Source organism: Elephantulus edwardii, unplaced genomic scaffold, assembly GCF_000299155.1.
Source record: "Elephantulus edwardii isolate Elephantulus edwardi_28Jun2011 unplaced genomic scaffold, EleEdw1.0 scaffold00070, whole genome shotgun sequence".
NCBI classification, from domain to species: Eukaryota; Metazoa; Chordata; class Mammalia; order Macroscelidea; family Macroscelididae; genus Elephantulus; species Elephantulus edwardii.
The window spans coordinates 9,288,641-9,311,730 of record NW_006399820.1 but is presented as its reverse complement, the minus strand read 5'-3'; the positions used below and the strand labels follow the sequence as shown (position 1 = coordinate 9,311,730).

Genomic DNA, 23,090 nt, shown 5'->3' with positions numbered 1-23,090 from the left:
CTTTCTGTTTGATCAATTGAAGCCACTTTACAATAATTTAAACCCTTTCTAGAAGTGTATGCATTTGATTCAGCCTATATTCTTAGAGTGTACTGTGTGCATGTGTATGTGAGGTGTTTTGTTTTTGTTTTTTCTTTGTCACATTAGCATGAACAAATTTCACAGGCTTATTGAAATGAAGATGGGTTCAGAAAGGTTCTGTGTGGCTTGAAAACATGGGTGGCTCTTGCTAACTCTTTTCAATTCATTGTAAATAACACTAAGTGATCCAGAAGTAGTTCCTCTCCATTTTGGGGTTTCTGTTTGTTTTGTTTTTTTAATTTATTTTTTGTGTGTACCGTCAAATCAGACCTGACAGGTCCAGGAGGATATTCGCCCTCTTTCTTCTGCAGAGCATCTGGTGGATTCGAACTGCATGCCTTCGGGATTGAAACTCAGCTTCTTGCCACTAGGCCATCAGAGCTCCCTCTATTTCCTCTCCATTTTGTAAAGAATGCTATTTCAGGCTGTGATTTCTGAAATCAGGACTTCATAACAATAATAGTGAGACGCCAGATACACATTGTCTTAATGTCTAGTTGATCTGGTGCCTTTGTTGTAAGGAGTTACACTGCCAACCCAAAGGCAGGCAGTTCGAATCAACCACATATTGTGAAGGAGAAAGATGGACAGTCTCCTCCCATGCAATTTACAGCTCCTGAAAACCTACTCGAGGATCAACTATGAGTTGGTTCTGAATCAGTGGTGCATTACAATGTCTGGTTGATGGAAAAATAGTATGCATGATGTCAAGAAACAGACTTCTCAGCACAGCAATACAAGGTACATGAGTCTTAATGGTATGGTGGTGGTGTTATGTGCCGTCAAGTCCCTTGTGACCCCACATACAACAGCTCTGAACCCCACTCTATCCTAAGTCAACTTTATTATCTGTGACACACCTGCCCCCACTTTGCCAGTCACTACATCAGTCCATCTCATCCAGGGCCTTCCTGTCATATGAGGTCCCTTTACCCTCCTAGCATGATGTCCCTCTCCAAGTACTGGTCCCTCCTTGCAACATGCCCAAAGTATGTCAGACAGAGCTTCAGAATCCTTGCTTCCAAGGAGCAGCTTGGTTTCACCCTCCTCTGGACAAACCTCTTTGTTCTAGCAGTCCGTGGTATGTTTAATACTCTTCTCCAACACCACAACTCAAAGGCATCAATTCTCCTATAATGCAAGAGAGATGACTACCTTGTCAATAGTAATGTGTGAGTTAAACCTTAACTGCACTTGACGTTTCTCCTTGGATTGGTGACAGACAGATTAGTGAGTTAACTACTGATAGTGCCTATTCTGTGGAGACATGCTTTCTGTTTCAGAGCTTCTGGTGTTGACTAAAATAGTTACTCTCAGTGGTGGTACTGAGGCTTCAGTCCTGATCAAAGTGCTTTGGATAAAGCAATGGTTGCACTGATTGGCTATGAATGGTAATCACTCCATAGCATACACTGATAATTTTCAGCATTGTTATAACTCTCTGGTGTTTATAAAATGAGCTTAATAACCCACAGCCACTATGGAATATACTGCCTCCCCCTCTCCTGCCTGCAACTGAATGCCCAGACTGTCTGCATTGTGTTGAGAAATAGTGCATTAAAACGAGTGAGCAGCTGTATGATGAAGGAAAACGGCTCAGCCACAGATTTGTTAATTATCTCCTTTGATTCACAGAGGGTGTTTGTGAGATATGGTTGACCAGTGAAGACACGGGGGCTTATGGCAGAGATATTGGCACCAGTCTCCCCATGCTCCTTTGGAAGCTGGTCGAAGTCATTCCCGAGGGGGCGATGCTGAGACTGGGCATGACAAATCCACCCTATATTCTAGAGCATCTGGAGGTAAGAAAGAGCACCCCATTTCTCTGCTGTCACAGACACTGAGCAGTCCAGTGTGGCACCCGCGGGATTGTCACACTAGCTGCACTGAAAACTCCCTTTCCTGCCATAGTTCCACATTTCTAAGAGGGGACTGAGCCTTTCAAAGGCCTCTCTCTGTCAGTCTGCACATTTGCGATTTTGCTTCCTTCGCATTAATTAATGTTGCCTAGAATTTTCGACGCTTGTCATCTTGTCATCTTTGTTTTTTCTTTGTAACCTGTCAGTTTTCAAACATGTAAAAATGCCTCAATTTCTGCATTTTGAACCCTGGCCTACTTCAGGCCTGCTAGTATGATATAGTTTAATTTTGCAGCTGTGAAGTTGATACTGTTTTTTTTCCCCTTGTCAGTGAAAATACTGTGCCTTAAATTGGAGAATGAATTTCAAATTTTATCCCTTGACATGGTTTAAATCAAATAAGAGTCCCAAGATGGAAGGAAGGTGAGAAGCATTCGATTCTCTAAGACCAAGATCTTGGTGAACAAAGATGTAGCTATTTGATCTTCTTGGTCTAGTTAATTTTTATACTTTCTGTGTATCAAAATGTTTGTCTTTAATTAGCTTACTACTAAGCTAGATAAATAGACATGTACACAAATAACTGTGGTACCTGATGAAAAAAAAAAAGCAGAATATTGAGGAGTAAAGAATAGAGACAAGGGGAGAAACCACTAAAGTGAAAAAGTAAATTATAATGATATCAAATAGTTTTCTAGGGCAGCTGTAACAGTACTATAGATTAGCTTATAAGAATAAGAATTTAATGTGCCACAGTTTTAAAGCCTAATAGGCCAAATTCAGAATATTCTAGTGGCCTAAGAATAAGTTGTTGCACTGACAGCCCAGTGGTATATGGTTCGAATCCATATACCTGCTCTTTGGGAGAAAAATGTAAAATTTTCCCCATGTAATTTATATAGGAAATTATGTATGTATATGTGTGTGTGTGTGTGTGTGTGTGTGTGCATATATATATATAATTGTTGATTGCCTTCACATCGAGCACGACTCGTAGCGACCTTATGAACAAAAGACTTGAAGCCCCTCTACTGTCGACATATATCAAGGTTCATAGGACCTCCACGGGCATGTTGTTTTGGAAGTGGAGATTATATATATAATTTATATTTATATATATTTTAATTTCTTTTATTTATTTAGATATATAAATGTAGAGAAGAAATGAAAATACATAAATGAAATGTAAATAATATACAATATATAAATATTTAAAATATAGAAACATTTTCATATCTAAATATATGAAAATTAGATAAATATGTATATTTATATATAAATACATTAAACATCTCTATTTTTCTCCCATGTAGTTTATATCCTCTCTTTGGAAAGTCACCTATGGTGATGGGTTTACAAAACCCATTGGGAGGTCACCTATTTATTGGTTCTGATCAGGAGCACAAAAAACCAGTAGCAGTCAAAATTCAGGGTTTGGGAAAGTCCTTGTTCTCTTGTAAGAAAGGGAAACACGATCCTTTGTCTCTGAACTTCTCATGGCCCCTAGGCTTAAAACTGCCGTACAGCTTGTGCTGTTACACTGCCATTTTCCTTCTGTCCTCACCTCTTCCCCTTCTTGATAGGACAGCACTTAGATTGGATCAGCACTAACCCTATTTCAATAGATCTTTATGTTAACTGATAGCATCTTCAAGGACCCTATTTCCAAACAAGGTCATCTTCATGGTGACAGGAGGTTATGGCTTCTACAGAAACTTCAGGGCACATAGTTCAATTTATAACAGGGTGTTATTTGAGAAATAGACTATTAGATTCATTGTTGTGGACATGAAATATAGTAAGTGCAGTTAGAAAGTCATGTGCAGTGTATAAAAACAAATCATTTATGTGTTTATTCAAATTAGGTCTTTGCATTATTCTTTCTATAAAAAAAATAATCCAGATTGCAGAAAGCAAGTATAGTTGTCTAAATGCAAATGAATATTCAGACATTTAAATGATTATTTCTCTTGTTTTTATTTTGTGGCTATACTTGTTGAAATTGTTGGAAAAAAGCCTCCTTAATAACAACATATTTTGGAAGTTCTGAAAACAGAGCTGATAACAACCTGATTCTTAATTATAAATATATGTTGAAGAAATTTAGCAACTTCTATTTGTTATTCACATTTTACTAGCCACATCTTACTATTAAGGGTTTATAATTTGTATATTACTTGGATGCTTTGGACAGAATGGGAGGATTATGATTTTCTATGCAAAATATGTCACAGGCCTGTTAACTTTTAGTTAACACTTACTCAACACTTGTAAAAGCAAGTGATTCTCTGTAGAAATCAAATCTGCTAAGAGTGGTGGCAGCCTTGCCGTATTTGCAACAAATGTGAGTGATCTATCATATAAACTAGAAGATGTGTTAAATCTGTGGTGGATGGAAAGAAAATAGGCAGAACCAATATATAGTTGGAAACATGCCAATTTCTTTGAAAATAATCTCATCAGAGATCAAAGGAACCATAGTAGCGATAGCCAGAGTTACTCAGATAGAAATTGCCTCAGAAATCCAAGAGGAAAATTTGATTTTGGTCTGAAATGACTAATCAGATAACTTGTTGAGATCATTTCAGTTGATTGAAAGATTGATGGATTATTTAATATGACTTTTATAGCCTGTGTGTCCATCTCACCACATGATTGAGGGTTTACTTGTTAGATGCCATTGAGTTGAATACAACTCATAGGAACCATATATGAACAACAGATCTGAACCCTGTCCTATCCTGTGCCATCCTCATCGTCTCTGATACACTTGAAGCCATTACTGCAGCCACTGGACTCTGCAAATATTAGGTGTTTGTGACTTAACAAGGAGACCAGATAGCTTACAAATATTGTAAATAAGATAAATGGCACCTTTTGTGTGGAAACATGCAAACAACATATATAAATGCTAGCATAGTTGGTGGTCCATTTTGCTGCTAATCCAAAGGCTGGCAATTTGAATCCACCAGTGGCTCTGTGGGGGGAAGGTGCACAGTCTCTTCCTCTGAGATTTGATAATCAGGTCCAACTTGACAGCAATGAGTTCAGTATTCAGTTGACCAGGCTTTAAGTAAACAGCCTGCAAGACAGTAAAGGAGAATCTCCCTATCATCAATGAAGAAGCAAAGAATTTAACACACTCTTTTGGCCAGTAATTCCTTCAGGAGATGGCCAGAGACTGAACACAGCAGCCCAGATAGTAGTATCAGTGATGAGGGAAGCAGAGGTGACGTGGACCCAGCGACCAGTGCTGAACTAGGTCTGCTGACCTTTGGAGCTAAAGCTGAAACCTTGAGGCCTAAGCTTGGTGGCAGACTGGAGGTAGCACATAATTAGCAGAAAAGAAAAAAAGTCTACTAACATAGGGTCGCTATGAGTCGCAGGCGACTCGACGGCACATAACAACAACAAACAACAACAACATTTGAACTAAGCACGAGGCATAACCCAGAGCCACCAAGTTGAGAATCGAAGAGATGCCTGTGACCACAGCTGAGATTTGTAGCTCAGCTATTTCCAAACTGAATTGTAACTTGCTCCTTCCCCAACAAGCTCTAATTTTTCGTCCTATTGTTGAGTAGCGAGAGTCATGGACAAAATAGTTGGTGTAAGAATTATAGGAAGGTGTGGCATGAGGGGGCTATATCTCATAAGAATTGTCTTTGTGTTGTTAATGGGAATCCTTTCCCCTTGGGGAGCCAGTGGAAATCAGACTAGATGGCCTCCACAGCCATCACCCTGGTTTTGTACCCAATTGGGGTACCTAATGCTGTATTAATACCTTTAGAATTCAGATATTTATGAAGAATATTGAATATTCCATGGAGTAGTAAAATGACAAGCAAATCTGTCTTGGAAGAAATATGTCCAGAGTGCTCCATAGAAGCAAGAATGGTGAGACATCTCAAATACTTGGGAAATGTTATTAGGATGTCCCAATCCTTGGAAGAAGGTATGTTGGTAGAATAGAGAGTCACTGAAAGAGAGGAAGATCCTCAAGAGATTGGATCAATACTTAGGCTGTAACAGCCAAGACTGAAGATGGTGTAAATCATGACCCAGCAAATCTTAAGGTTCACCACATAAAGTAATGCCAGACTCATTTATTTTCAAATAAATGCTCCAGTGCCACTTAGAAGAATCAACGGAAGATGTTTTATATACTTTTATTCTTGAAAACTAAAGAAGCCATTTAGGTCCTAGGTCATAGTAAACAATAGGTTCTAACTGTTAGGACATAGAGTTTATTGGTTTGTGGGGGTTTTTTGTTTTTTAGCATATCTGCAGTTGACCTTCTTTAGATATGCTAGATTGTCATCTTTTTGAGGCAGGGAACTTTTCTATTCCTTGGACTGCTGTCCTTACCAAGTGGTAAGTAGAGCTCTACTTAGTGGCTAGAAGCTTAGTGATTGACCAAAAGAAAGAATTAAGGAAGAGACTTATTCATAAAAATAAAACACAAAATAATTCTTAAGCTTCTGGCCAGAAAAAGGCAGCAGAAGAAAATGGTGAGTAAATGAGTTTCAAGGTTGAGGATTTTTCCCCCACAAAGAAAGCTGCCCACTCCTATGTCCTTTGTTGTTGTTACTGTCTATTGTCAAGACAGAACATGACCCTAGGTGACCCTCCAGAAGGTTTTCAGAGGCCGTTTAATCCCATTCAAGGAGATTGCCCATCTCTCTCCTGTGGAATAGCTAGTGTATTAAAACTGCATGCCTTCAGGATTGCAGCACAGCTTCTTGCCACTAGAACTTTATTAACAGGAGGTAAACCAGTCCTCTTACACCATCCCAAGAGGGGAAAGCAATTCAGAGGAAACAGAATGAACTAAAGCATGCAAGAGAGAAAAGATCCACACCATCTGGAAGTTTTTTTTATTATTATTTTCTTTTTTAAATTATACTAGTTTATTTAAAAAAAATTTGAATACATTGTTTTCCAGAACAAATTCTTCCACTTTCTTTCAACCCTCACCCAACAAATTGTACAACTCCATCATTAATCACCCCTCTCTCTGCACATCCTCATCCCTCTGTTTCCACCCTCCCCCCCACCCTTGGATCCGTATGCTCTTTCTACAATAATGATTGTATACAATATTTGTCCTTGTGGGACTGAGTTAGTTCATGCAGCAAAATGTTCTCCAGTCCCTCCTGAGATAGGTAAAAATTTACAAAATCAATACATTGTACATTATTTATCCGTATTTTCTTAGTTTTTCCCCCAACCCCTATGTCAGTCCTGTTGTATAACAGTGGCATTATGCAGTGATTGTCCTTTTGTGACTGAGATATTTCACTCAGCATAATGGCCTCCATAGTCACCCATTTTGTATAATATTTTTTGAGTTCCTTGTTTTTCAATGCTACATAATATTCCATTGTGTGAATATACCAAGTTTTCTCTATCTATTCATTTGTTGATGGGCACTTGGGTTGTTTCTATCTCATTGCTATTGTAAACAATGCAGAAATAAACATGGGCGTGGATTCATAACAAAAGTTTACAGAATACTCCTGGGCCTCCAGAAGGAAAAGACTCATGACCCAGTTATGAAATGGGCAAAAGACATGGAAAGAATTTTCACAGAGGAAGATGTTTGAATGGCAGACAGACACCTGAAGAAATGCTCCAAATTACTGGCAGTAAGAGAGATGCAGATGAAAACCACAACGATGTACCGTCTTATTCCAGTAGCAAGGACAAAGTTTAATAGGGTAGCAAGTAATAAATGTTGGAGAGGATGTGACGAAAAAGGTACTCTTACACATTGTTGGCAGCATTGTAAAATGGTACAACCATTCTGGAAGGCAGTTTGGTGCTTCCTCAGAAAGCTGAACATAGAAATTCGATATGACCCAGAAATTCCATATGACCCTGCTATCCCACTGCTTGGAATATACCTTGAGAAAATGGGAATCATCTGGAAGTTTTGAGGCATCATTTTTGCCATTCTAACAATCCTGAACCTTCACACCTCCTGATACCTTTCTTCCTCCCTGGATGAGAAAACTCTGTTTGTGGTATTCCCTCAGACACATCTTTATGCACTAGAAAAGATAACAGAGTTCCAGAAGTCTTCTGTGGTTTCCCAGAGTCAAACATGTTTGGGAAGAGGATCCAGAGCTGCACCTGCTCAGTTCCATGTTCCATTTACTGTGTTTCTTCACTTACCTTTCGCTAAACTTAAACCACTTTGTAGATCTTCTCCAAAGAATACTGAAGAGAGGCTACCTATATGACAAATAGGAGACAAGATACAATTAGGAAAAAAATAACACCAGTGAATTAGGGGTGTTTTAATCCTTACAGATAGAAGGAACTCACTCTTGAACTAACTACTCTGATGCTTTAGTCTAGTCTCTTGTAGTCTAGTCTGGGGTTTGTGAGGATGTGTATTGGCCAGCCCAGCTTCCTTGTGTTTCTGGAATGTGCTTCCTGCTGCAGTCTGTAATTATAGAGCACTTTGCTTTATTTTCTTCTTCATTCTATGTACTTCCATTCACCTTACTCGTAGGAGTTTTTTTAAACAGTTTCCGTTTAATAGTATTAGTATCTCCCTTCATTCGTTTTCCTTCACTTTATTTTTATTTTATATTGGAGTAAGCCTAGGTTAGTGGTGATTAATTTTATGAAACACAGTGTACATGAATAATAGTTTGAAACTCAATATAAATGAAGGAATATGGGGTTTTTTTAAATTTAAAGAGAAAATAATTTAGAAGGAAAAGACCCCAAATTCCTATATGTTAGTTATGATGTGGAAAAATATATCTGTTGAAAATACATTTTATTGTATATCTGTATATTGGCCTTCAAATCTATTTTATTACATTTATTAACTGATAAATTGATTTATTAATATTATTTAAATTTATAACTATGAATTAAACATAGTATAATTTATTAAATGTGTAAAAGATTATAAGATGTATTATATCTCCACAGGAATTAAAGATGTATATTGTACTTAACAGAAGATATACTTTTACTATTTGTCAGGAACAGTGTATAGTAGCATTTTATATTAAAATCTACTACCTCAAAGTCCTTGGGTTTCCTTTGGATTTCCAAGATTAAATCTTCTGTTGGGCTTTTGAGTCTGTAAATCTTGATGGCAGGGAACGAGGCATCAAAGAAAGGTTCTTAGGATTTTGGTTTTTCTTTATGCTAAATAATTTACTGACTTTATCCTATAAGCAACAGAAAGTTAATGCTAGATTTTGAGTAGGAATACAACTTTTTAAAAAAATCTATTTCTATTATCATGCAAATTTAATAGTGTTATATAAACTCATAGTTATGTTTCTTTAATATTTTTTCATAGTTTTGTTAATGTCAGATAAAGTTTCCTTTAATTATTATGTAACTGATAAAATATTTCATGATACAACTTATCAGCTTTAAATTGTGATTTAAAGTAAATAAAATGATTTTTTAAAAAACTAAAAAATAGGGATGGAATTTGTAGATGTTGCAAACAGAAATTTAATGCTTGCTTATCTGATATGTGTAAAGAATTCACTCTCCTGTTCATTCAGTGCAGGTTCATACTGTCTAGTACTTTACCTCTCTTCTCCATATGTCTGAAGGTACTCATCGTTATCCATCAAAAGGCTCTGGTGGTGTATGTACATATAAATCTAAAAAATAAAACAATTACCCTATTTAGGAGGAGACCATTGTATTCATCTTGTATTTCAGTGCTTGTGACCACACACAGTCAATAAATACATATGGATTGACAAGATAACTCTAAGGATTCTGAGGCTCCGTCTAACATACTTTGGACATGTTGTGAGGAGAGACTGGTCCTTGGAGAAGGACATCATACTTGGGAGGGTGGAGGGACAGCGCAGGAGGGGAAGGCCCTCTGAGGTGAATTGATTCAGTGACTGGGATAATCGGGATGGGAGTGTCAGAGACAGTGCAATTGGCACAGGACAGAGCAGAGTTTAGGGCTGTTGTACATAGGGTCGCTATGAGTCGCAAGCGACTCGACGGCACATAACAACAACAACATCTGTTCCTTAACTGTTTATCCTATATGTTAAAGTCTTTTCATAGTTATGCTGAGCTTATACTTTTGGAAGAATGTATGCCTAGTTGTTGTGTGTTTCTCACTAGTCACACTTCTGTGAAGGTGTACTAGAGAGGATTAATCTAGACAATGGATTTTATTTCATTGCTAAGATGATGGTGAGACTCATTTCATATGCTATACACATGCTACTAAAAAATGACTAGTCATTGGAGAAGAATATCATGTTTGGTAAAGTAGAAAGTCACTGAAAAAACCGAGGAAGACTCTCTACTACATTGATCAACAGTGACTAACAGTGAGTGTAAGCACAGTAGAGATTGTGAAGATTGAGATGAACCAGCCATTCTCTCATTCCCTTGTATAGACCATTACTATGAGTCAGAATGTACTGAGCCACACCTAAATCCTATAATGAATGAATAGGCTTATTAAGTAGTCAGTAGGTTATATAGGCTCATACTGTCTTTTCTTTCTTGCTTCTTGGCTTTAGTTGCATTTTGCAATCCTCATCACAAACATTGATCATGAAACAATGATAATGAAGGAAGATGTTCAAGCAGCCTTGAAGGCATTGGCAAAAAATAAAGTCCCCTAAGTTGATGAATACCAATTGACATGTTTCAATGACATGCTCACTTGTCTCTGCCAACAAAGTTGGAAGATAGCTACCTGGCCAAATGACTAGAAGAGATCCATATTTGTTCCAATTTTTTAAAAATTTTTTATTATTTGTGTGTGTACTGTCAAATTAGATCTGACTGGTACAGGCGGAGATTGTTCCTCCTTCTCCAGCAGAGCATCTGGTGGATTTGAACTGCACACCTCTGGGATTGCAGTGCAGCTTCTTGCCACTAAGGCAGCAGAGCTTGCCTGTTCCATTTCTTAGAAAAGGTGATCCAGTAGGATGTGGAAATAATTTAAAGAAATTTTTAATATTACATGGAAGTAAAATCTTGCTGAAAATTATTTCTAAATTACTGGAATGATACATTTACAGAGAGCTGACAAGTTCAAGCTGGATTCAGAAGAGGCTGTGGCATAAGATAGGTCTTGGTCACAAGCAAAGAATGCTAGCATGATGTTTCCTTGTGTTTTATGGAATATGCAAAGGATTTTTAATGTGTGGAGTATAACAAATTATGGCTAACTTGGAGGAGAATATTTGACTGGGATAATTCAAAACCTGTATACATAGATCAGTAAGTTAATGTCCAGACAGGACAAGCAAACACTGTATGGTTCAAAATCAGGAAAGATGCGCATCAGGGTTGTGTCCTACAGCCTTCAATGTGGGTTACATCTCAACATCAAGAAAATAAAAATTTCCACCAGTGGACCAGTAAGAAACATCTTATTAAATGGAGAAAAGATTGACATTATTGATGACTCAATTTTACTTGGATCCACAATCAACACCCTTGATATTAGCAGTTAAGAAATCAAAAGGCTTGCGGCATTTAGGGAAATCTGCTGTCAAAGCCTTCTTCAGAATGCTAAAGATCAGTACTGTCAATTAAAAGAGGTAGGTGCACCTACCTGACCCACATCAGGTATTTTCAGTTGCTTCCTATGCATGTGAAAGTTGAACAATGAATAAGAGGGATGGAAGAACTGGTGCCTTTGAATTGTGGTGTTGAAGAAAAGTATGGACTATCTCATTTTAAAAAAATTTTACTATTTTAAATATACTATTTTCATAAATTGTCATAAAAACTCATTTATACAAAATGTTCCTACTTTTTTGTATGATACAAAATTATAGCAAAAGTCTTAGATAATTAGCCTTTCACAGATAAAAATTTATTTTACTGGATGTACAATTATATTTATCTCAAATTGTAATATATATTTTTATTCAAAATTCACATTAACATATTTTTTACTATGTTACATTAAAGCTGATCACAAATAGTGACATTTTGAATGATCCACTTACTCTATGCTTGGAATGTTTTGTTCACTCTAATGTATCAGCTTCCTCCTCTTGTCTTTTTCTTCTTCTTGGGTTCTTTAAAAATATTGGCTTCTGACTTGGGGAGGGATTGCATTACAATGAAAGAGTTTTACTTTTCATGGAGAAAAGTACACTGGGGGGAGGAGATGGGCAGGGAGAAAAGTGCAACAATTAATGACTGGAAGCCCCAAGTCTCTGTAGACTTTCATTAAAATTAATTTTTAAAAAAATGCAAAAAAAACAAACATTGGCTTCTGGTTAAGTGACCTTATATGTGAACCTAATCGTATTCAGTAATGCCTTATAGTTTGCTTGCTGAATGACTTGACAACTTGTAATAATAGAGGAAATGGAAATGTTACTAGACTTCAATGCTATTACGATAGACTGCTAAGAAAACAAACCGATTTATCCAGGAGAGGGTTAAACCAGGCTGCTTTCTTGGAGGCAAGGATTCTGGAGCTCCGTCTGACATGCTTTGGACATGTTGTAAGGAGGGACCAGTCCTTGGAGAAGGACATCAAGCTTGGGAGGGTGGAGGGCAGGTGCAGGAGGGGAAGGCCCTCCATAAGGTGGATTGATTCAGTGAATGGGATAATCGAGATGGGTGCATCAGAGACAGTGTGATTGGCACAGGACAGAGCAGAGTTTAGAGCTGTTGTATATAGGGTCGCTATGAGTCACAAGCAACTCAACGGCACAGAACAACAGCAACAGCTGTACCTTTAAAGATGTAACAGTTTTACTGATGCTTCAGTCTGACCTCTGTACTCAAAAACTTATATCACATTTTATGTCTGTCTTAGGGTATTTCTTCATATTGTATCTGTCTTTTCCCTTGTCCAAACATCAGCTTTTAATTCCACCCCTGCTCTAAAAAGTTCAACTTAAGAGTGATGCAGATTGCTTGTGCTCGTTTACTGACTATAAAGTTGGTGGTTCAAACCCACCTAACATCACCACGGAAGAAAGATCTGGTAATAATCTGCTTCTGTTATGGTTGTCACAAGAGTCCTGAATGAAGGTTGCTTAGTTGAGTGTACTCAGGGCGGGGCACGGGCGGGGGTTGGGGGGGAGAAGATTGCAGTCAAGCAAACCCTACAGAGCTGTTCTGCTCTGTGACCCTTGACTTGGGCTATGAGTCTGGATCGATGACAGTGGAATTTGATGGTTTCCTATCACAAAGCATCAGTTGTAATATTAATTGTTAGTGATTATAAGTAGGAAATTGGCATTGTGTGAATGGTCAGTAGTTTGAATTCACTATCCACTTACAGTAAACAGATGAGACCTTCTCCTGTATAATAACTACATCCTTTATAACCCAGCGGAGGGTTGCCTTCATTTGAAACTGACTGACTTGGTTTAGAATCTCAGGATAGAGACCTTGCATGACACAGTCATTGTGTTCACCTAAGTAATCAGAAGGCTGGCTATTCAAGTCTAACTAGAAGTACCTTGAAATAATAGCCTGATGATCTGCTGCTTGGAAAATCAGCCATTGCAAGCCCTGTGAAACACAGTTCCACTCTGGCATGTGGAAGGTTACTGGATGACAACTGATGGTCTCAGGACAGACCACATTCTGTCATCTCTCCGAGTTTGCTTGCTCACAGCCACTGGCAATTCCATTAAGAAAATTATTTTGTGCTTATCATCACAAGTATGTTTTTAGATTTCCCTGAACTCTTTGGTGGATAACCATTTCACGTGTTAAACTTGTCTTCTTGGAGAACACAGTGGGAAAGGCCTTGTTTAACCCTCTATTTGTGTAGCCATCAATAATGTATACAGTGATCGCCCCTGTGGGCCTGGCTGCTGCCATCTAGCTTCTAAATTACCAGAAAGCGTGCATGGGAGTCTAGACCCAGTGTGGAAAATATAAATGGCCGCATCATTTCTGGTTATCTGCAAATGCTTTGATTCACTTGGTACTATAATACATCTGAACTTCTCAACCATGCGACCCATCAATTTTTTTTTTCTCTTGGAATTGGCTTAAATTATTAAGTATTGCCCAGGAAATAAAGTGACACATGGATGTTGGTTCCCAAAAGAGATGGTAATTTTCCTGGGAGGAAGGAAAAAATATAGGGATAAAAAGTGTGTCAAGATGATGAGTGAAAAGCCTTAGGCCTTTGTAAAGAAACTGATGTCACAGTCACTGAGTATCTGGAGGCCTGAGTCTTTGTGTATAGTGTTTTCACAAAGCTGATACAATTTTTTTTATACACACACAGATAAACATGTGTATCTTTCGTTCTAGCATACTTGAGAAGCCTATAAAGTTTACACATTTCAGATGTGGCATACAAATGTTCCATGTTTATCTTTTAACATTCTAGTATATATTTCCATTTAGAAACAAGGGCATTAAATATGTGTATGGTTTAATTTGCATGATAAAGGCATTTTAAGTTACCAGGCCCCTGCATCTTTCATTTCACCGGAGTGATGATGGAGAAGGCTTCCACGTAACCTGTCAAAATTAGTATAATTCAAATTCACAAGCATATCATGTGTGGACTTGATCTTCGTCTTTAATTTAAAAAGTCAGTTGTACACCAACCATTGAGAATAGTAGTTTGACTTTCTTTCATCAGCACAGAGAATGGCTGACACAGAAAGCTACCCACATAGGCTTCCTTTGTTGATAGCAGCTTTCTTATGATTGATTCTGAGATCATTTCTGTATTGACTTCTTTGCTCTGATAGCCTATGAAAGGCTACCATAGGCATTGCTAATTCAGCGCTTAGTTAAATGGAATCCTCATATTTTATATGACCTGGGTAATGGAATTTTCAGGTGATTCATGGACTAGAACCGAAGTGCTGGTAATGGAGTTAACAGTTCATGGAAAAGTTGAGAAATGCTCCGCACATTTTTCAGAAAGCAGAGTTCACTTCAGGGATTCCCCTCACTGGCCTCTTGTTTATTTCTAATCTGCTAAATTGTATTGTTTTTAAACTCAATATGCATCAGTTCTTCTTCCCACCTCTTCCTTCCCCTTCTAGAAAAACAATCTGCATCAAAGATGTTATGCTTTCAAAATTTAAATCCCAAAATTTTTTTTGTTATTTAATGGTAAATAATGATTGTTCTCAGTCAGAAGCATCAGGTTTGAAAATATATATTAATACTATAAAACTCCATTATTTGTCGAAGTTACAGTAGAATTATCAAATATAATGAGCATCACAGGGTTATGTGTAATCAATCATTTTTAGCATCAGAGAATGCTACGTGTGAGCCAGAGGGAAATCACGCTGGTTGAAATGTTGAATGTCCTCCAACTCTCTCTTAATTGTGGAAAAATCTCTTTTGTTTCTATTTCTATTTTGTATTATTGTCTTTTTTAGGATAATTGTTGAAAGCTTGGTTTATATAAAATATTTAATGAGAAAAAAATATTGTGAGTACATTTCTTTCTAATACATGGTGATAAGAAAATATACTTGAGTTACATATGAAAACACACTTTAAAAGCAAGCTTTACATCATTTTCGTATACATTATAATGTGAAATACCGGCCTGTTTATTGATCAGATGAAATTTCAGACTTGATTCTTTTCTCCTTCCAAAGACCCTTGTTAACTTTTGTTGTTCTTTTCTGCCATTACTTTACTTGTATGAGTTATCTGAGCTGTCCTAACAATATACTGTAAACTCAGCAGTTGAAAGCAACTACTACTACTACTGCAGCTCCAGATGCTGCTGTTGTTAGATGTCAGTTCTGACTCAGCGATTTCGGGTGCAATAAAATGAAACACTGCCTGGCCCAGAACTGTCCTCACAATTGTTACTGTTATTTTTAAGCCCATTGTACTCTGCCTAATCTAATTAATTTAGCATCTTCCTTCTTATGAGTGGCCCTGTACTTTACCAAGCTTTCCCCTTTACCATAGTCAAAGGGACTAAGACTAGGCCCTCCTGACAGCAGGCCCACCTGCTTCTAAGGAGCATTCTGGCTGTACTTTTTTCAGTGTGGCTTTGATCATTCTTCTGGCAATCCATTTACATTCAATATTCTTTTTGCGAGCACCATAATTCAGAGGCGTTAGTTCTCTAGTTGTTGTTGTTTTATTCATTGTTCAGCTTTCACATATGTATAATGTGATTGAAAATACAATCCTTTAGTGCATTTGAATTCTCAAAATTACTTCTTTATTTCTTTTAACATTTTAAAAGATCCTTTGATTTTGACTGCTGCTTGCAGGGCCCTGGATAGGCATTGAAGTAAAATTAAATTCTTAACACATTCAATCTTTTCTTTATCCTGATTTTGCTTATTGGTCCAGTTGTGAGGATTTTTTATTTTCTTGATTTTAAAGGTGTAATACATACTGAATGTTGTTACCTTTTAACTTCATCTTCAAATCTTTGCTTTTTTTTGGTGTCATCTTTGTATGACAAGTTGTTAATGAGTTTATGTCCAATTTTTCTTCTTTTTATAAGGACATCAGTCATTTAATTATCCTTAATCCAATAAAACCTCCTTATAACACGATTACATCTTTAGAGACCCTATGTCTGGATTAGGTCACACTCATTCAGAGTTATTACAACTGGAATATTTTTTGGACAGATGTAGTGAGAGGCATGCTTCAATCCTCCAATTCTAATGCCATGTTCTTCTTCATATCAGTGTCTTGTATAAATTTGCTGAACACAGATTAAACAAATACAGTGAAATGCTGTAGCTTTGACATGAATTGCCAAAAGAATAAAACATTTCTTGGAAAATGTGATACCAGAGTGCTCCTTAGAGGCAAAACGTCATCTTCTGTTCTTTGGGCATGAGAGACAACATTCTTTGGAGTAAGACATCATGCTTGGAAAGGTAGAAGGTCAGTGATGGAGAGGAGGACTCTCAGAAAAGTGGGTTAGACTGTATCAGTAAACTCATATCAGAAATGGTGAGGATGGCACAGAATACGGCAGGATTCAGGTCTATTAGTCCTAAGGTTTCTGTAGTTGTGATTGACTCCACGGCACCTAACGACAACTCTATTCTGCTACCAGTGACTGCCAAGATTCGGATTTTCACAACTACTACAGCCTAGTTTCTCCAAGGCTCCCGTGGGGGTGATGAGAAGGGGGTTCATGAGAATGGATCAATGTGAAAATGCATCAAAGCTTACTATTCTTTCTATGATCCTGCCAGTTTTCTTGAGTTTTCTTGAATAAACACTCCTCAGTTATTGTCAGACTTTGGTTAGTTTCCAGAATCAGAGAAAGTTGACTCTGGCGTTTTCTACCGGTGTCCGCATTGCTTTTATGAAGAACAAGGTTGTCAAAGGTCTTTACTCCACAGTTGCTGCTGATGTCAGTAACTATTATTTGCCTGATAATGGGCTGCCTCTTTATTAGTCAGACTGTTCCATTATATGTATGATTGAGTCAGTTGTCTTGTTAAATTTTTGTGTTCCATGTCAAAGATGGCATCAGTCACTTAACAGTACTGTCTGCCTGAGTGTAGCTTTTAAGGAGAATCTCACATCATTGTTAAGTTATGGACTGAAGAAGATCACTAATAATTGAGTTATTCCATGATCTATTACAAATGGTATCATCATAGAAAAGAGTTTTGTGGATTACAGTGTGTATAGTCTGTTAGACTCAAACCCCTTAGATACCAACCAAATGCAGCATGCATCCGTTTAATCCTGCCTGGGAGCCTTTGCTGTTGTCCCTTCTTTTTTAACTGATATGTTTATTAAACATAAAATCAAACGTAATTTTGTTGTTTCTTTCTTTTTTTTTAAATTTTTTTGTTGTTGTTTCTTTCTTAATATAGAACTCAGGTTACATGGTCACTATCTTTTCAGTGTTATTGATCCTGTGTTCATGCTGGATTCATGACAGCACTTGGTTTTCTTGGTAGATGTACTTGCCCCTTCACATGTTGCATTTGCATCACCTGTAGGAAAACAGTACACTTCGTTCAGCTTAATGATTGTTCATCTGAAAGGGCATGTTTGATACTGCTTTACTGGCTTGAAAAGATAAACTGAAATGAGCAGTTGTGCTCTCTAGCCTTTTTACTAAGTCACCAGAACATACTGACAATTTCTTGTTTTCGTTATGTGCCATTGAGTCACCTACAACTCATAGTGTCCCTGTGGACAACGGATCTGCACAGCCTCTGCCGTGTCTGAGCCCATTGTTACAGTCACTGTATTAGTCCATTTTGTTAAGTATCTTCCTCTCTTTACCTTCACTCCATTTACAGACAAAAATGTAAGGACACAGGATTAATCCACTTGCCTCAGTTCACAAAGCTATACAAAGTGGTGATGTCCTTTAACAAGGACTGGCCCCTCCTGAAATGTGCCAAGTATGTGAGACCGAGTTTCACTGTCTTTGCCTCTAAGCAGCGCCCTGTTGTACTTCATCCAGGGCAGACTTGTTTGTTCTTATGGCAGTCCATGGAATTGAGTATTAATATATAATCTTTGTTATGGAAAATCCTGTTTATAATTGTTAAATAAGATAAAGTCATATCTGTAGACAGAGAAAAAAAAAAATAAATGGTCAGAATCAACTTTCTGAGAACTCTGGAAATTAACCCAGGGCTTTTGTAGTACTCTCAGGAGTGTTTATTCAAGAAAATTGGCTGAATTACCAGAAAAGCTGAGAGCTTTGATACATTTTTGTGTTGAACTTCTTCAGCCTCCCCTTTCCCAGCTCTCACAGTGACCTTGGGCACCACCGGGCCATAATCCTGGTGAAAACCAGCATCCTGGCATTCACTGGAGGAGGCAAGGTAGGACTGGGGTCTCCTCAAAGTCCTATTCTCAGAAAACTGTCATTATTGGTCCTGTGTAGTGGAAAACCACCCAGGACAGGCTTGACTCTATTTAAACTAATTTGGGACTTGGTATGTGAGAATGGCCCCTTTCAGAAGGGCCTTGTCATAAGCAATCAACCACTGGAGTTTGAATAAGTGAATATATCCATTCCTTTACCATAAAACCATGAGACTCAGCTTCCTGGCTTTAATTCACATCATTATTGGTGTCAGGTGCTCAGCTTCTACCTTTTCCGCCATATTAAATTTTTTTTTAATTTATTATATCAATATCATATAATTTCTTGACCTTAAGTTTTACAGCTGTGTGCACAGATATGACTACCACTAGGACACGGACATAGGTTATTTCCTGGATCACACAGATTTCCTTATGTCCCTTCCCAGGTATCACCTCAACAGAAGCAACAACTATTCTCAATTAGAATTCTTTTCTAAAACTAATTTTTGTCTGTCATTGAATTTAATATATTCAATTAAATATTAAATATTGAATATATTAAATGGAATATATTAAAGAGTACATACTGTACTTTTTTTGAATCTGACTTCTTTTGCCCAACAAAACATCTGAGAGTCCCCCATTCATCCTTGTGTTCTGTGGACCAGTGATTTGTTTCTGTTGCTGTGAGGTGTTCCTTTATATGCAAACACCACCACAGTTTTTTCATTGCCCTATTGGAGGAGTGGTATCCACCTCCTAAACAAGATGTCTCTGGAAACTCAATAAGTGTCAATAATTGTAGAGGGGCTTTAGGCCTTTTGGTCATAGGGTTGCTGTGAGTTGTGCTCAATTTAAAGGCAATCAACAACAATGCAACAATTGAACCTTAGGGTTATTTCCAGTTTCAACTACTGGGAGTAAAATTTCTAGAATATTCTGGTATATATCTTTGTAGTGAGTGAGTTTGTGGGGTCATACATAGGTATATATTTGGCTTCAGTTAAATTCCCAACTATGCTTAGACTTGTCATTTAAATAGACTTCTCTTAAAGACACTTCTGAATGGGGAGGAAGGGGGAAGAATGGGAAAGACCCTTCAAACTATGACTCAGTTAAATACTTGTCCAAAAAGGAATGATATTTGTGGATGGTTGGTGGATTGGTTTTTCCAGTGAGTACTAGAAGTAATGCCTGTTTAAAAGATTAAAACATTCAGAATATAAATGTGGTATTTATCTGTTAGACATACTTCTGTGATGGCAGATGGAATAATTGATCCATATACTGTTAGTATGTATTTTATGGTATATTTTAACTTACCTATATTTTGAAGATTTAAGAAGGCTCTGAAATCTAAAAATCATTATTTTAATCCTATCTCTACCACTTTGTATAGCTTTGTGAACTGAGGCAAGTGGATTAATCCTGTGTCCTTACATTTTTGTCTGTAAATGGAGTGAAGGGAAAGGAATTTGTTCGCTTAGATTCCTCCCAGTTTTCTCTTTCTTTTATTTTAGCATCCAAAAAATCCTCTGCCTTGGAACCTGTTCTGACTCATTGTAGTCCTCCCTTAGCTTTTGGAGGCTGTAAATCTTAACAGAAGACCACTTTGTTTTTTTCTCCAGGAAGCATCTGGTGACTTCGAATCCCTGACTTTTCAGTTAGCATCACAACTCAAAACAAACCAAACCCAGCTACTCCTTATATTCTTAGTAGGTCACATACAATTAGTCAATATATTTTCCTCATAGACCTACTTGATTAATAACTTCATTAATTATCTTTGTAAAGGAAATAAGTTAAATTCAAAGGCATAGAATTAAATGTACAATTTCAGATTATTGACACTGTTTCCAGATTACTAAATGGGAAAAAAAATAAACAAACCAAAAAATGTCTAAATACTCAAATAAATCCCAGGACATGTCTCGTCATCTTCTGACTCCAGGTACCAAGTGTATAGATTGCGCATCTAAGTAAGATGAAGTTGTTGACAATTCCACTCTTTTTCCATCTATCATCATGTTGGTCCAGTGGTAAGGATTTTTCTTTTCTTGACATTGAGATGCAATCCACAGTGAAGGCTACAATGTTTATTTAACCTTCTGCAGAAAGTGCTAAAGTTCTTCTCACTTCAGCAAGCTAGGATGTGTTATATGCATAATGTAGGTTATTGATGAATCTTCCTCTGATCCTGATGCCATATTCTTCTTTATAGAGTCCAGTTTCCTGAATAATTTGTTCAGGAGGCAGATTAAATAAGGAACAAGGATACCACCCTGATGGACTTAATCTCTTAATTTTAAACCACACAGTGTTCCTTTGCTCTGTTCACACAACATCCTCTTGGTCTAGGTATAGATTTCACATGAACACAATTAAGTGTTCTGGGATTCCCATTCTCCTCAATGTTAGCCAAAATTCATTATGATCCCAACAGTCAAATGTTTTTGCCTAGACAAATAGACATTGTTCTAGTAGTCTTTGCTTTCCACCAGAATCCACCATCTCTCGTGCCCTGGCCTTTTCTAATTCCAGCTTGAACATCTGGCAGTTCCATATCTATATACTGTTCTAGCTGGTTTTGAATGATATTCAGCAATATTTTGCTTGTATGTGCTATTAATGATACTGTTCAATAATCTCGGCATTGTGTTGTATCATCTTTTTTTGTGCTAAGAAAGTCAGGGAACTCTTCAAATTATTAAGGAACAGTGATACCAGTTTGAGGACTAAGGTGTGCCTGATTCAGGCTATGGTCTTTTTAGTCACTTGCTTAGTGTCTGAGAGCTAGACAATGAATACAGATGACAGAAAAGTTATTGATGCCTTTGAGCTCTGATTTTGGAGAAGAGGACTGACTATCCCACAGAATGTCTTGTAGAAAGGGCAGCCAGAGGGCGCTTTGTAGGCCAAGATGATAAAGCTTTATATCACATACCCTGGGCATGTTGCTAGGAGGGGCTGTTTCTTGGAGAGAGACATCATGATTGAAAGGATGAAGGGACAACAAAGGGGTGGAAGATCCTCAACCAAGTGGATTGACACAGTGACTGCAACAATTGGCTCGAATGTGTCAGATTGTTAAAATGGCACAGGATACATATGACAAGGTTCAGATCTGCTGTTTATAGGGTCACTATGAGTTTTACTTGATTCCATGATACCTAACAGCAGTAACGTATCAAAACTCATTACTGTTGAGTTGGAACTCACTCATAGCTGCAGCAGATTTTCTGAGACTATCTTACACTGGGGGAAAGTGTCCATCCTTCTCCTGTGGAGCAGCTGTTAAATCTGTACCACTTGCCTATGGGTTTCCAGTGTAACTTCATACACTAGGCCATCAGTGTATAACTGTTGTTATAACTGTGTACTGTCAAGTCAGAACTGACCCATAGCTGACCCTCCATTGAGTTTTCAGAGGCAGTGTAATTTTTTTAATTACACTGGAGGAGACTAGCCATTTTTCCCCTGCAGTGCGACTGGTGGATTCAAACTGTGTACCTTTGCATTGGCATCACAGTTCCTTGCCACTAAGCCACCAGACCACCCATATATACGTATGTGTGTTTGTGTACACACACTTATGAAATGAAAGAAAATACTGGAAAAATGTACTGGCTACTTCAGTTTTGTAATCTATAACAGATGTGCCTACTCCACTCCTCTTTAATCAGAATCATAACGGACATCACACTTGTGATGCTGCAAAGCTTCAACTTTGGACTTGGTTTTGTAACGTCAGCTTGAAACACATTCAGCCAATTTGTGGCTCTTCAGATGCTACACTGATTCATGGCTTCACATGTGGCCGATGTTTTTCTTACATTTATTAGTAGGTGCCACAGTGGACGGAAAAGGGGCAATCAGCTGTTTGAGTTATGATTAAAGGTAAAAGAAGTTTCCTTTCACAGTCTTGCCTTTTCAAAATTTGATTCCTTTATTACATCCAGATGGGACTGAAAAAGGCTATATATTGCACTTTTTCTTACTGCAAAAATATATAATTCTATCTAGTAATGCAAAATACTTTTTGAAAATATAAACAGGATGCAGATGTTTTTGAGCTATATTTGAGACTACCAGGTTTCCTTATGGCTCTTCAGTCTTTGAGCTCATAGTTTTGTTTTGTTACTGATGAGCTATTTTCTTTAAAATTGACTGAGAGGTTCCCATGTTGCAGGTTTTAATGTTCAGTGAAAAATCAAATGACCTTAATCCATCTTTTATAACTGATTATTTTAGGAACATGTTTAGTAAAATAGCTTGCACACATGGGATTTTTGTTTAGGAATATTAAGTTTTCATTTTTTACAATGTATTTTATTTGAATAAGAAAAGTTAAATATGCACACTAAGCAAACAAGCAAACAAACAAATAAATAAAGT

General features: G+C 37.4%; 1 protein-coding gene across 1 annotated transcript in view; it reads left to right on the top strand.

Moving 5' to 3' along the window:
- The window catches only part of CDKAL1 (CDK5 regulatory subunit associated protein 1-like 1), an 886,114-nt gene that overhangs the window by 514,320 nt on the left and 348,704 nt on the right, over positions 1-23,090 (top strand). The window contains exon 8 of the mRNA XM_006888658.1: positions 1,717-1,883. Within this exon, the coding sequence (XP_006888720.1) occupies positions 1,717-1,883 (167 nt within the window). The remainder of the gene's footprint in view (positions 1-1,716; positions 1,884-23,090) is intronic.